The 12,906-nt window shown below is 50.1% G+C and overlaps 2 protein-coding genes across 10 annotated transcripts in view; both read right to left on the reverse strand.

The window, feature by feature from the left end:
- Positions 1–7,677, reverse strand: part of HNRNPD (heterogeneous nuclear ribonucleoprotein D) — a 9,597-nt gene extending 1,920 nt beyond the window's left edge. For all 4 annotated transcript variants that reach the window (XR_004750606.1, XR_004750605.1, XM_035325649.1 and 1 more), the window contains exons 1-7: positions 7,569–7,677; positions 7,343–7,537; positions 4,066–4,234; positions 3,084–3,245; positions 1,772–1,903; positions 902–1,001; positions 660–806 (exon numbers count right to left, since the gene is read on the reverse strand). Coding sequence is in view for 2 of the 4 variants with exons in the window: in XM_035325649.1 (XP_035181540.1) it covers positions 660–806; positions 902–1,001; positions 1,772–1,903; positions 3,084–3,245; positions 4,066–4,234; positions 7,343–7,530 (898 nt within the window). In the remaining 2 variants the exon portion in view is untranslated. The remainder of the gene's footprint in view (positions 1–659; positions 807–901; positions 1,002–1,771; positions 1,904–3,083; positions 3,246–4,065; positions 4,235–7,342; positions 7,538–7,568) is intronic.
- A 595-nt stretch (positions 7,678–8,272) lies between these two features.
- HNRNPDL (heterogeneous nuclear ribonucleoprotein D like) lies at positions 8,273–12,857 on the reverse strand. Of its 6 annotated transcripts, XR_004750255.1 has the most exons (9): positions 12,479–12,857; positions 12,033–12,201; positions 11,794–11,955; positions 11,222–11,353; positions 10,992–11,106; positions 10,031–10,198; positions 9,721–9,818; positions 9,236–9,339; positions 8,273–8,546 (listed from the first exon to the last, which is right to left on the reverse strand). XR_004750255.1 is itself a non-coding variant. In XM_035324132.1 (8 exons), exons 1-7 carry the CDS (start codon positions 12,844–12,846, stop codon positions 9,748–9,750), a joined length of 1,185 nt encoding a protein of 394 aa, XP_035180023.1. In that variant the 5' UTR covers positions 12,847–12,857; the 3' UTR covers positions 8,273–8,546; positions 9,721–9,747. The 6 variants fall into 6 exon arrangements, 4 of the variants coding, with proteins under 4 accessions (XP_035180023.1, XP_035180025.1, XP_035180024.1 ...); XR_004750254.1 differs by having other exon boundaries at positions 9,236–9,818; XM_035324132.1 differs by lacking the exon at positions 9,236–9,339.
- Positions 12,858–12,906: the final 49 nt, after the last annotated feature.

Genomic DNA, 12,906 nt, shown 5'->3' on the forward strand with positions numbered 1-12,906 from the left:
ACAAATTTACCAAGGGATGAGGAGAAAAACGCCCCCCCAAAAAACCTTCCCCCCCCACTATTTTGCAGGAGTGTATAATTGTGCAGCTGCTGGTCCATCCCCAAATTCTGATTATGGCCCTATCACCTCTTTGCTAACTACAGTCTTCCGAAGATGGGTAACTTAATGATGTACAATGCAGCCACTGCTGGACTCAAAATTGTGTTCTGTTCTTGGCCGAGACAGCCCCTTCGTGAGCCTGAACAGTCTGCAGAGCACGTTTGTAAGGAGACAGCTGAGGCAGGTGTGCTCTCTGACCATCTCAAAGTGAGGTGTGCATTAGGAAGCCAATGGGCACCTTCCCCTACCACCAGGAGAGGCAACATTCCATCTCCCAGGCACCCTGGGAAGGATGAGGCTTTCCAGACAGTACCACAGCCTGACTGCACAACCCATGTGCACAAGCACCTGACTTGGTGTGACACAAAAGCTGGGGACAGAGGGGCACTGGAAACCAGCACACCAAGGACCTCACACATAAGAGGAACGCTGCTAAGCTAGCTGAAAACCTAAACCAATATGCTTTTAAAGACAGTTTTGTGTTTGTTTGTTTGTTTTGTATTTGTGTCAGCAATTTTCTTTCCAACAGCAGGGCTTTTCACAGGAAGTTTGGTACTTACTGCTATAGTCACCATATCCGTAGTAGTTGTTGTAACCAGTGTAGTCATATCCTCCATAACCTCCGTACCCTTGGCTGTTGTAGCCATAGTTCCCATACCCCTGATTCCAGTAGTTGCTGTATCCCTGGTTCCAGTTTTGACTGGGGCCTGCAATACAGCGTGCCAGAACTCAGAACTGCAGGAGACTTGCTTTCGCTCAAGCAAGCCCCTCGACACCTTACATCACGCCAGTGCAAACTTACCGCCGCCTCTTCCTCGAGCTCTTCCGACAAATCCTCCTCTGCTCCCCCACTGCTGCTGCTGCTGGTACTGTTCCTTTGACATGGCTACTTTTATTTCACACTGGAAAAGGAAAGCGGACATCAAATCCGATTAGCAGCGACGATCTTCACCAAGAATTCCTAAGCTTACAGAACGTTAAGCGGAAAATACAATTTGGTCACCCTGGTGCTCCTCCTGGGAACAAAATGCAGAGCTTACACTCTTCAACTTGAGCATTGCTGAAAGACACTGACATTGTGAAGAGTTTCCAAGTTCCCCACCTTCCTCCCAAAGCTTCCACTGCATATTCATCCAATGAGGAAGAGGCCAGCTACAATTTGAGTTTGGCTTACAAGGTTTAATTTTAAACACATTTCTGAAAGGAAGGTAACTTCCAACTGGAAAGCCTGGCTTCCCATTTCAGTTCAGTTTCGGAAGCACTCTAAGATAAACTGACATTTTGCCTAAACAACAGAGTATTTCCAAATCAAACACTCAAAGATCCAGTGACTTGGAAACTGTGGTAAAGCCTCCCGGAGCAGATGAGTGAGGCAGCACCCAGGGCACACCGCCAGACAACCTGGGAGCATCAGGGCCAACAACCACACTGCTGCCAGCCCTCTGCCCACAGGGCGTGCAGAACAAAACATCATGGGAAGACCCCTCAGCTCATAGGCTTACAGTAACCAATTACTAGCACCTCTAGAAATGCTTCATAGGTTTAGCACAACATGAGAGAAATAAAGCTTATAGGTAGGTATTTTCAGATTATTCTTCAAAACCAGGCAGAAATGATCATGTAATTCACTCTATTGTCAGTGTTCAGTTTCTCTAGGAAAAAAGCCACCTACTTTACTAAGCCCAACGTTGTGGTATTTCTTTTCCATTATTTTCTTCACTGGTTCCTCCTCCTTGAAAGTAATGAAGCAAAATCCACGCCTCTTGTTAGTTTTGTTGTCCATGGGGAGCTCTATAGACTCAACCTGGTAGAGAACAGTTGTGTTACATTGTATCCTGCCACTAGCACCACTTGAAAACATTTCTAATAGCTCGGATTTGCCAAATAAAATTATTTTGACTAGAATATGACAGTGTGCCTCCACTGCAGGGCTTTACAGTAGTCGATGCAAATCAGCATCACTCTATCCATCATCGCTGACATTGCAAACACGATCACCATCACTAGAAATTATGTTCCTAACTGCATAAATGACTGCTTTCATCTCACTCATTATCATTTGCCCACTCAGGAGCTCTAACGGAGCGTGCTGCACAAGGAGTATTTTACTCGTGCTGGATAAGTACTCTCAGTTTGATTTACAGTTATGTCAGTTAGGACTGGTTAAACTAGGTGCTTCAACCCTTGAGCAGACCTAAATCTTCAAGCTTTGTATGAAAAACATCTACCTTTGCAAAAGACCATAGTTCTGCTCACTCACGCTACTAAAATTGGTTGTTGAACAGGACAAACGATACTGTTATTTCAACACCTAACTGCAAACACAGAGTTCTCCTTACAAGTGGCACCAGAGGAAATAGTTGTTGCAGCCTGTGGTACAGACTACCAGGCAGGTATTGGAAAACCCAGCTCCCCAACTGCTGAGCTGTCAGGACCTGATGCTGGCAACATCTTACAGTCAGTAGAGAAGCTGCTGCCAAATCCCATCACCCTTACCAAGCCCCTACAGGGCAGCTTTTAAGCTCCGAAGTGGTATTTTGTGACAGTCCACCTGCACCACCAAAATGGGGGACAGAGATTCAGACAGAATATAGAGTTGCAGAGAATTTCAGAAAACTGCCTGAATCTCTGCCACAGCAGATGAGCTGGCCTGGCTGAAGAGCATCTCAGCCAGCTAACCCACACAGCATGCTCCGAAACCGTGCCTCCCACACATGCACTACTCAAGACATTCAGGCATCCCACCGATCGGGTCCCAAGTCTCTGATGTGCCCCAGCTCCTCCTTCCAATAACCCCGTTCACATTACCAGTCCATGCAAATCACAGCCTCCAAGTGATACCCTTATCGTTAAGATTCTGAGAAGCAAAACATGTGGAATTACACTGGCTGTTAAGTTTACCGTAGCTTCAAACAAGACTGCGTTTGTGAGCTGTTCTTAATTACCGAATTTATGAAGACGGAGCAGTTTATTTTGCCACATACCTCACCAAATGCTCCAAAGTATTCCCTTATTTTCTCTTCAGGTGTGTCTGGAGATAAGCCCCCAACAAAAATCTTTTTGACGGGTTCTTTTGTTTTCATGGCTTTAGCTCTTTTAGGATCAATGACCTTCCCATTCAGCTTGTGTTCTTTCTGGTCCATGACCTGTGGAAAATTAAAGCAAGACCTTATTCACAGTTCAAGCTAAATGTTTCTCTGGGGTTTTGAGCAAGGCTCAGCTAATTTATACTTGAGCTTTGCTAATGCTACTAGTTCAGTTGCAATATTTTTATTCCAATTATTATTATCTGTCCCACAAACCCAAACAGTTCCTTGATTTTGATCACTCTCCACTGACACAGACAGTTCTACTAAAGCCTTTAAGGAATAACCTGCAGCCACTTATCACCCAAGGAAATACGGACGTAACATTTCCCAGAAAGCACTGCACAATCCCCTCCTCCCCCCTCATAAAGTAAAGAAGGGTTTTATCTATGCCTTAGATACCACCAAAGATCAATGAAGGTGACAAATTTTCAGGGTGCTATGTCAGCAGCAGTTAAAAAGGCCCAATTTTTGCTTGAATAATGCCCAAATGCGTCAAAGCCGCTGCCCCCACGCCAGGGGTCACCCTGCAGCTCCGGAGCACGAGGGCTTGGCGCTCTTTTAGCATCACCCCTTCCCTGGCGGTAGGCAGCAGGTGTATTACACATGGTAGTTCTGAATTGCACAAGGCCAGGGGGTTGCAGCGCATTCCCCTGCAAGTACCCACAGGCCCGTTCTGGGAGCCGCTGCTGCTCCCGGCCACTGCAGCATGACTAAGGCGGTGTGGGAAAAGAACATTTCCATAAGCAGCACCGTCAATAGGTTGCATCCCAAAGTCATCTGTAACAGATTATGTGCAAACAACTGTGTGCGCAGTCACCTGCGTGCGGTACCTTTGCGGCCTACAATGTAAGGTGCCGTTTGATTACATTAATACTACCTTATCCACGCTCTCCGATTCTTTAAAGAGCACAAAGCCGAAGCCTCTCGATCGCCCAGTGATGGGGTCTAACTTCAGAGTGCAGTCTACAACTTCGCCAAATTTAGAGAAATAGTCCTTCAGGTCTTTCTTTGTAGTGTCCCAGCTCAGGCCGCCAATAAACATTTTCCTGTTGAGACACGAAGGTTAGCCCGTTAAGACCCTTCACCTAAGGTCCCATGCCATCAAGCTGTACGAGCTCAGCTACCTTATGTAAGGAGTAGCAGAGCTTTATCAGTGACACCCCAGGCGCGCAGAGGAGGCCCCGCACTTTTCGACATGTTGCTGAAACGATCCTGGCCACAGCAGATACAGGCCTGCAGGCATGCAACAGCTCTGCGCAATCTCCCGCTGCCGTTGTTTACGTCCCTACCCCAAGAAGCCACCAGGAGCGATGTAAAGGTGTACTGCTACCTCCTCGCAACCCCGTTGCTACTGACCCACAGGCTTAACCCACACGGGTCTCTGCGAAGCCCTCCCCAGCTGTTTATGAAGCAGACGCAGGACCGATACACGTGTAAGGCAGCACGGGTACACAGAGGCACTGACACACTCGCCTGGAAGGCACACATGCCAGTACGAGCACATCAAAAAACAAATTAAAAAAGTGTAGTCGAGTCCGCTTCCCCAGAAAGGTGTAAAAAAGCTAAGTATTGGATGTTCAAAGCTAACTGTTCCTCCCCAAAACATGATATAAACAGCTGGCATAACCCAAAGCAATCCCCAGAACAACTTCCCTACAGACTGCTTGCAGGAGCGGCGCTGCTGGGAAAACAGGTACGAGAGGTACCTTTAGTCATGACTTTTATACAAGCACGCTGGAAGCCTGGCTTCAAACCATGACCGTCTGGAAACAGCAGTGTGGTACAAAAAAACTGGGCACTGCTGCACCGCTGAAGGAAATGCTTGACGACTTGCATCAACCGAAAATCACGCCAACGAGCGCAGGAATGCAATGCCCTAGTCATCAGGCACGAGGCTTATGCTCTCATTCAGAGAGGATTCGTTTTGAGATGATCTCTTCTAATGCTGATAAAGATTTTATGACAGGCTCAGAACTGAAAGGTATGATCCACTGAGATGCGTAAAAACGTTTTCTCCACAGCTCTGCCAATTTATTCACAATGACACGCGCCGTTTTCAGAAAACCTGTGCGAGCACCCAAGCGCGCTTCCATCTCCTGCACGTTCTGCACAAACGCAGGCATCCCTGCTCTGATCGCACTGCACTTCCACAGGTCCAGCCCTCTCAAACCCCTGTTCCTCTGAACTCACTCCAAGCCTCCCTGAACTGCCTGTGCTCTTACGAAATGAACAGGAAGGTTCAGCTTCTGACAAACGTCTCGAACCTCCAGACGTGGCAGGGTTCAGAAGCATCTGTTTCCACATAAAGCTTTTCCACCTATCTACAGGAGCACCAACCCCCCAAACCTTTATTCACCTCTCCTGTTAGTTCCTGCTCTCTTTCTCCAAAAAGCACTGGATGCCCGATCTTGGTGACCTCTTCCTGTTTTCGGGAGTGACACGAACGAACGGACCATGCGAGTAAAGCAGTAGCCTCCGACCAGCAGGGTTCAGTCACCCAAAGAAAGCCTGGAACCATTATCAGCCATCCTGTTTGTTGTTGTGTGTTCTTTCTAAGCAGCAAAACACAACACACGCCAAGGATGCAGCATCGTATTTCCGACACATGGGAGACACTGACACTGGAGCAGCTCCTGCAGAACATACACGGGCTACGTGCCGTATCAAACATCCCTTTTACAGCTGTCAGCAGAGCAATTAACACAAACTACAAAACCCTGCTTTCCATCACTGTGTTCGTGACCCAAACCAGGAGTTTGAAATTCATGCCCTTCTGAAGGATTTCCCCAGCACCGTGCAAAAACTGAGTATGTGACTGCAGCCACGGAGCAGCAAAACCTAATTGCTTCAGCTTTCCACTACAGCAAAAGTTTTTCAGCTCCACTGCAAAAGTGAGGCCAAAGCAAGGCTACGACACCAACAGGACCACAAACAACAATTACGAGCCGTGCCACCGTACTGTCAAAAGCTAGAGAAACACACGTCCTTCCCAAACCACGGCTTGGCTGGTTGAAGTCACATCAGTGCACGTTTTTCCAAAATAGGTCACCAGAAGAGCACTGGCAAAGCTTTCTAGCTTCGGATGTAACTAAACCGAGCATACACAACCACCGTCATACCTCCACCCAGCAACTACTGAGGGCACGCTGTCTTCCCTCTGCCTCCAAGAGCTGTCAAAACCAGTTTCCCATACAGCATTACCAACAAGTGGCAGGTCAAAAACTCTTCTCTCACGGGCTGAAAGACTGAGCTCAACTACAAGCTGGCGTACCCCACAGTGCACTCAGCGCCCCACAGCACCACGCCACGCGGTGACAACTCCTTAGAGGCTGTGCTGACTCAAAAACAAGTGTACGTCCTCATGCAACCCTTCGACAGGTAAAGGCAGAACAAACATGAAAATGGTGACAGACCTTAAAGTGAGGTACGTCAGGTAAGAAGTAGTGAGAGTAACATCTAGGCTCCCACGAGCACTGGGAAAGCACTCAAACCACGTTCCTGCTGCGTCTCCGTGCTGTCAGCAACACCCTGGTTTTACAAAAGGGAAGGCTTCTCTGCAAGTCCTGACAGGACACACACAGCTACTGCTCCTTTATTTTTATTTTTTTACTGTCTGCCTTGAAAACAGACTTGCTGCCTGAGCTTCACAGCAGCACGACAGGCAGGGACGCGGCGCGGCGGCCCGTCCTGTCGCTGGATCTATTCTCCGCGAATTTCACCTGCTGCAGGAAGGCTGCTCTCCGCCCCCCGCCAAGAGCCGGACTTGGGGAAGACGGCAGGGTGCATTCGTTCTGCGCTTAAACTCCTCACCTGCAGCACAGCCCTGCGCAGCGAGTTTCGCGAGCTCTCCGACAGGAGCCCAAGCCGCGTCACGGCCCCAAACCCACGGTCCCTTCCCCTCTCTTCAGGGCTGAGGGTGGCTGAGAAACGGCAGCGGGTGGCACGGAGCCTGGCGGCGTTGCTCCGGCAATCGCTTCTCCACCACGGAGCACGGCGGCAGAGCCCGGGCCAGCAGCGCCGCGCGTTCGCTTCCAGCAGCACCCTCCGACGGAACCCGTAAATACACAAACCACCCAACTTGGCCGGGGCCGAAGCTCCCCGCCTCGGAGCTGGGCCGCCCGGGGCAGCCCCGACCGCGGGGCGCCGCCGCTCACCCCTCGTCCTCCTCGTTCTTGCTGGCGTCGATCTTGGCTCCCTCCGACTCGCCCCCGCCGCCGCCGCCGCCGCCAGCCCCGTCGGCGCCCCCCGCGCCGGCCCCCGGCAGCCCCTCGGGCTGTTCCGGCTGCTCCGCCGGGCCGCCCCCGCCGCCGGCCGCGTCCACGGCGAACTGCTGCTCCGACATGGCGCCGCCCCCGGCTCCGCTTCCCCGCCGCGGCGCCGGCCCCGCTGGCGGCCCCGGCCCGAGCCCTCCGCCCGCCGCCCGCTCGTTTTAATGGCGCCGACGCCGACCCAGCCTAAAATGGCGGGCGGAAGGAGCGCAGCACCACGTGACGCCGCGGCGCCATGGCGGCGGGGCCCGGCCCGCCTCAGGGAGCTGCTGCGGAGCGGGAGGGAGCCCCGCGGTGCTCCCGCAGAAAGCGCGAGGGGAAAGGAAGAGCGAAGGGAGCTTGGAAAATCGTTCATACGACTCCGGGTGCGGGGGAAGGCTGGCTCTGGAGGCCAGAGTGCCCTGCGTGGCCGGGGAAGCATTGCCTTCCTCTGTCCGTACCCTTCCTCCAGTCACAAACAGAAGTGTATGCTCGTTCTGATCTCCACCACGTGGAGCTTCAACTCCTGCCAACTATTGAAGCTTCTCCTCCACTGCTACAATAGCCCAGAAGCAGGCTCCTCTTTTAAAAGATGTGAGATAGGAACTTCTAGGGACCTAGGACCCTCCTCTAACTAATGCTATTAAAGTCTACAACTCTGCTCCATCCTTACTTCTACGGCATATTCAGAATAGCAGCTGGAGTTCACCTGTGTGCACACCCACCTTTGTCTTAAGCCACAGCCGCTGTCCAGCACTGCTCTTGCCTTTTTACACAAGGAAGAAAATCAGGTTATACCTAAGCACGTACACCTCACTCCACAGCCAACATCAGGACTACATTCACTTGGGGAAGCATTTATTAGAGAATCCTTTAACATGAAATTATACAAATAAAAGTTTGTATAAACACACGTCCACGTTGTGTCATAACATGAATGGCAAAAAGAAAGTAAAAACCATAAAAGAAAACTAGCCGGCCGCTATATACAGTTGGACACAGTTGTGTCGTACACTAAAAGTCTTTTACAAAATAGTCATTTCCTCTCACGAAGACCACCCTCCGCTCGCACACAATGCTCCGCAAGATGGCTTTGCTGCAGCATCTCCACCTAAAAAACCAAGACAAAATGCATGTCAGAACTCCGCAAGGTACTACAAGAATCGTTAAAAGGTCCATTTTCATGAACTGCTTTAAGTCTTCTATATATTCCTTTCGTCACTGTTAAAGATCATATGCATATTTCCTAAGGTAACACAAGGTTTTGTTACCCGTCAAAAATTTGTCTTCCCAAATCTAGCCACTTGGCCCATTCAGGAAGCTGTTCCAGAACTACACATCCCAATTTTATGGTTAATCAGGCTCTGAATCAGGTTTTCCACTGGAAACACCGCCAAGTAGGGGTTTCCCAATCGTGCTTCTCCGCCTCAGCAACAGCTGCGCAAAGGCAAACCAGACCTCATTTTTACTTCCAACAGTCCACGTGCATATGATCTTTAATGTCTTTCCAGATTTAAAAGTTCGTTTTGGTTTGCAGATTTCACTATTAGCTATAAAAAGAAAAAAGCAAGCATTAAATCTTAAACAATGCACACTTAAAATGAGGTTCCACAATTGAAATACAACACTAAACAGAAGACCAAATGATTAAGCTGTAAAGGCATTTATGTACTTTAACTCCTGTAAAAAACCATTTAAGTTAAGACACTTAAATCTCCAAAAAGATTAAAAAAGAAGCCAAAGTCTGAAGTTTTCCACTTTAATCTTTACGCTGGTACATGAAGTTGGAAGAGACCATACCACAGGACAGCGTTTTCTGGTGTATGCCTTGCGCTCTGCCTGCAACGTGCGACCCCAGAGATAGACGTGGTCAGGGTGACACACGGCCTGCAATGAAGTTCCCGCTGGCGGGTACAAACAAGGTATAATGTCAGAGTTAGAAGACAACATTCTTGTTTTCCTTAAGTTGTACCCATTTCAGTACTTTACCTGTTAATACTTCTAATAAGTTTAATTATTCCTCTAGACCACCTGGTACACAACACAAAACAGAAAAACTCTTATGTTTTTCTGAAGTACTAAAGAAGATAAAGTCACATTTTTACAAAGTTAAAGATCTATAGACACGGTAGGCAAAGCTGGTTTTAAAAAAAAGTATTTTAAGTTAACAAAAAAGTTTAATTAAAGAAAAAGTCACGCTACGCAAGATTTTACTCTTCATTTGTCTATTGATCTTTAAATTAGATTAGGCATACTTCAAGTGGGCCTCGCACTCATGTACACACCTGTTTCCTCAAGGACTAGGTACTGCTTTAGTATGGCTGGTAGTTGTTTTGGTGATTGCCGCCACCACGGGATGCTTTTCCATACGTGCTTTGTTGACCTGTACACGAAAACAAGGGGGGAAAAGCCATGAAAATTAACATCCTACTCATCCGTCTCTAGTCCTCCCGTACAGGCCACCACCCCAGAAAGGTCTACTTTTTTTCAAGCCATACTCTCTTCGGAGTAAGAGCCGTTGCACAACAGCACATGAGACACCCCCATTTCACCATCCATGCAATTGTTATCTTGAAGGAGATTTAAACTATTTACCACTGTAATCTGTGTATCCCGGCCCGTATCCATAATTGGGATAGTTGTACCCAGAGTAGTCATATCCTCCATAGCCACTGTAGCTTTGATCACTGTAAGCGCTATTGTAGTTTCCATATCCTTGATCATAATAGTTATTAAATCCTTGATTCCAGTTTTGTCCCTGACCTGAAAACAAACATACAATTTGTTAAGTTGGCTAACCTCTCACTCCTCTCATAGGGCACTTTTACTTGCAGTTTTTCACTGCCACAACTATTGCTTCCAAGAACCCTCTTGCCTACCAACACCGAAAAATCATTTCCTAAAAAAAAAAAAGATTGCTTTCAGTTGGCTACCAGAGATACGTTTTAAGACACAATCACCCATGAAAACGTTAGAAGAGCACACAAGTCCTGCTCATAAACAAACCAACAGAAAACAAAGAAAACTAAACAAAGCCAAGCCATGTACAACAGCAGCATCTACCATGATCTGTCTTTTTAGATCATCAATTAAATGAACACAGTTGTGACACACGAGAGACTTTAATGCATTACTTGGCATTGCTTGACTTTTGAAACCTGACATGCAACAACCTGTAACAACTGCTGGCTTGTCTTCTCTTTCCAAGGGGTCACAAAGTGACTGCCCCTTTAACCAGTGTGATTTCTCACCCAGTAAGGAGACTGGCAGAGCATCTCTTCACACAGAAGGACAACTGCACTTTGCATTCAGCTAAGCTGTGGAGAGTAGGTCTACTAAAGAATCTTACATCTCTGTTGCCCTTCAACTGCTTCAATACAAGCCAAGATTCTCTAGCTTCCAAAAGCTATTACAACCACCAAAATTGAATCTACCGTATTTACTAAGAGGTTTCTTTTTAAATACAAGTTCCGCATGCAACCCAAAAACTGTACATAGCTGCAAACACCTTAACCTCCAATACAGGTACAAGAATTCCAATATCCAAAATACTCACCCCGTCCACGCCCCCTTCCACCACCTCGTCCACCAGAAGCATTGCTTTTTCCTCCTTTCTGTTGCTGCTGCTGTTGCCTGTACACCTCTTTGGGCTGTGCTACTTTGATCTCACACTGTTAAGACAGAAAGCCTTACACTCAGAAAGGATATCAAGACCCTTCTGTCAGCTGCTTTCAGGGAAGCCAACAGAGTGCCTATTTCACAAGCTTGCAAAGAGAGCATCCCTACCTTGCCTGAACCAATTTGATGGTATCTGCTTTCTAGTAGCTTCTTGACTGGCTCTTCATCCGTGTATGTAATGAAGCAGAAACCCCTCCTTTCGTTCGTCTTGGTGTCCATGGGAAGCTCAATGTTTTCAATCTGAAATTACAAGTACATGTCAATTACACATCATCTGCAACCAACTTTTTGCACTACCAGAGCCATTCAGCAGTCCAACAAAAGCTCTAAGAAGAGCTTTCAAAAGTTATCTCACTAGTTTTAGCAGTAACAACTAGTTGCACTTATAATGGTGGGATTACCTGACCACAGTCAGGACCACCTGCTACAGACGTTCAGCTACAGCGTCATAAGGCTGCATCAGGGGAACTAACACAGCAACAGCTATCACAGCCACTGACAGCTGCAGTTTGCCTACCACACCAGTAGGAGCTATTGATGAACGCAGACTTTTCACAACCACAGAGAGGGATGTTTTCTCATTTTAAGGAGACCCTGCTCCCTCGCCAAAATTCCTCTGTCTTAAAGACAAGGACAATGCTCACTTGGAAGCTTTTTGTTAGCACACTGCTACGCCATACCTCTCCAAAAGCACCGAAGTACTCCTTTATCTGTTCTTCCGACGTATCCGGGCTCAGCCCGCCAACAAACACCTTTTTCGGTGGCTCCTTCCCCTTGAGGGCTTTTGCTCTCTTGGGGTCTATTAGCTTCCCGTCCAGCTTGTGCTCCTTCAGCTCCAGCACCTAGGGGAAGAAGGGTCTCAGGTGGGGGCGGCGCCGCGCCCCAACCCGCCGGGCGTTGCCGTGCCCGCCCCACGCACCTTCTCCACGCTGGCCGCGTCCTTGAAGAGCACGAACCCGAAGCCGCGGGAGCGCCCGGTCACCGGGTCCGTCTTGATGGTGCAGTCCACGACCTCTCCGAAGCGGGACAGGTACTCGGTCAGGTCCTTCTTGCTGGTGTCCCAGCTCAGGCCGCCGATGAACATCTTCCTGCGGGGCCACGGGGGGCGGGCTTAACGGGGCATCCCGCGCCCCCATTGGCTGCCGCTGACGTCGCTCCGCCTGAGCGTCACCCGCCGCCCCGCCCCGCCGCCGAGCGCCTCACCCGCGCAGAGCGGGAGGCCCCGCCCCCTCCAAGCCACGCCACGCCCCCAATTCCGCCAGGCCCCGCCCCCTCCCCACAAGGTCCCCCCCCGCGTGAGGCGGGATGGGGGGGAGGGGCGTGGGGGGGCGCTGTGCGAGGCGGCCCCCGCCCCCCCGCCCGTACCCGTCGTCCTGCTGGTTCTTGCTGGCGTTGATCTTGGAGCCCTCGGCGAACTCCTCCGGGCCGCCGCTCATCTCGGTGGCGTCCTCCATGGCGGGGCTGCTGCGAGGGGGAGGCTCGGCGGAGACCCGCTCGGCGCAGAAAATGGCGGCGGAAGAGAGCCGGGCGCCGCCCGCCCCGCCCTTATATAGCCGCGGCGGCAGCCAATCAGCGCCGCCCGCCGCGCGCCGCCGCACAGCGCCCCCCGGCGGCGACCGCCCGCGTCGCAACCCCCGCTCCCCCCCGCCGCCTCCCGCCGCCATGGGCGTGCTGCCGGTGCCGGCCGGGGTGCGCCACATCCTGCTGGACGTGGAGGGCACCACCACCCCCATCGCCTTCGTGCAGGTGCCGCCGGGGGGGGGGCGCCGGGGGGCCGGGGGGGGCGGGGGCTT

Source organism: Oxyura jamaicensis, chromosome 4 (assembly GCF_011077185.1).
Source record: "Oxyura jamaicensis isolate SHBP4307 breed ruddy duck chromosome 4, BPBGC_Ojam_1.0, whole genome shotgun sequence".
NCBI lineage: Eukaryota > Metazoa > Chordata > Aves > Anseriformes > Anatidae > Oxyura > Oxyura jamaicensis.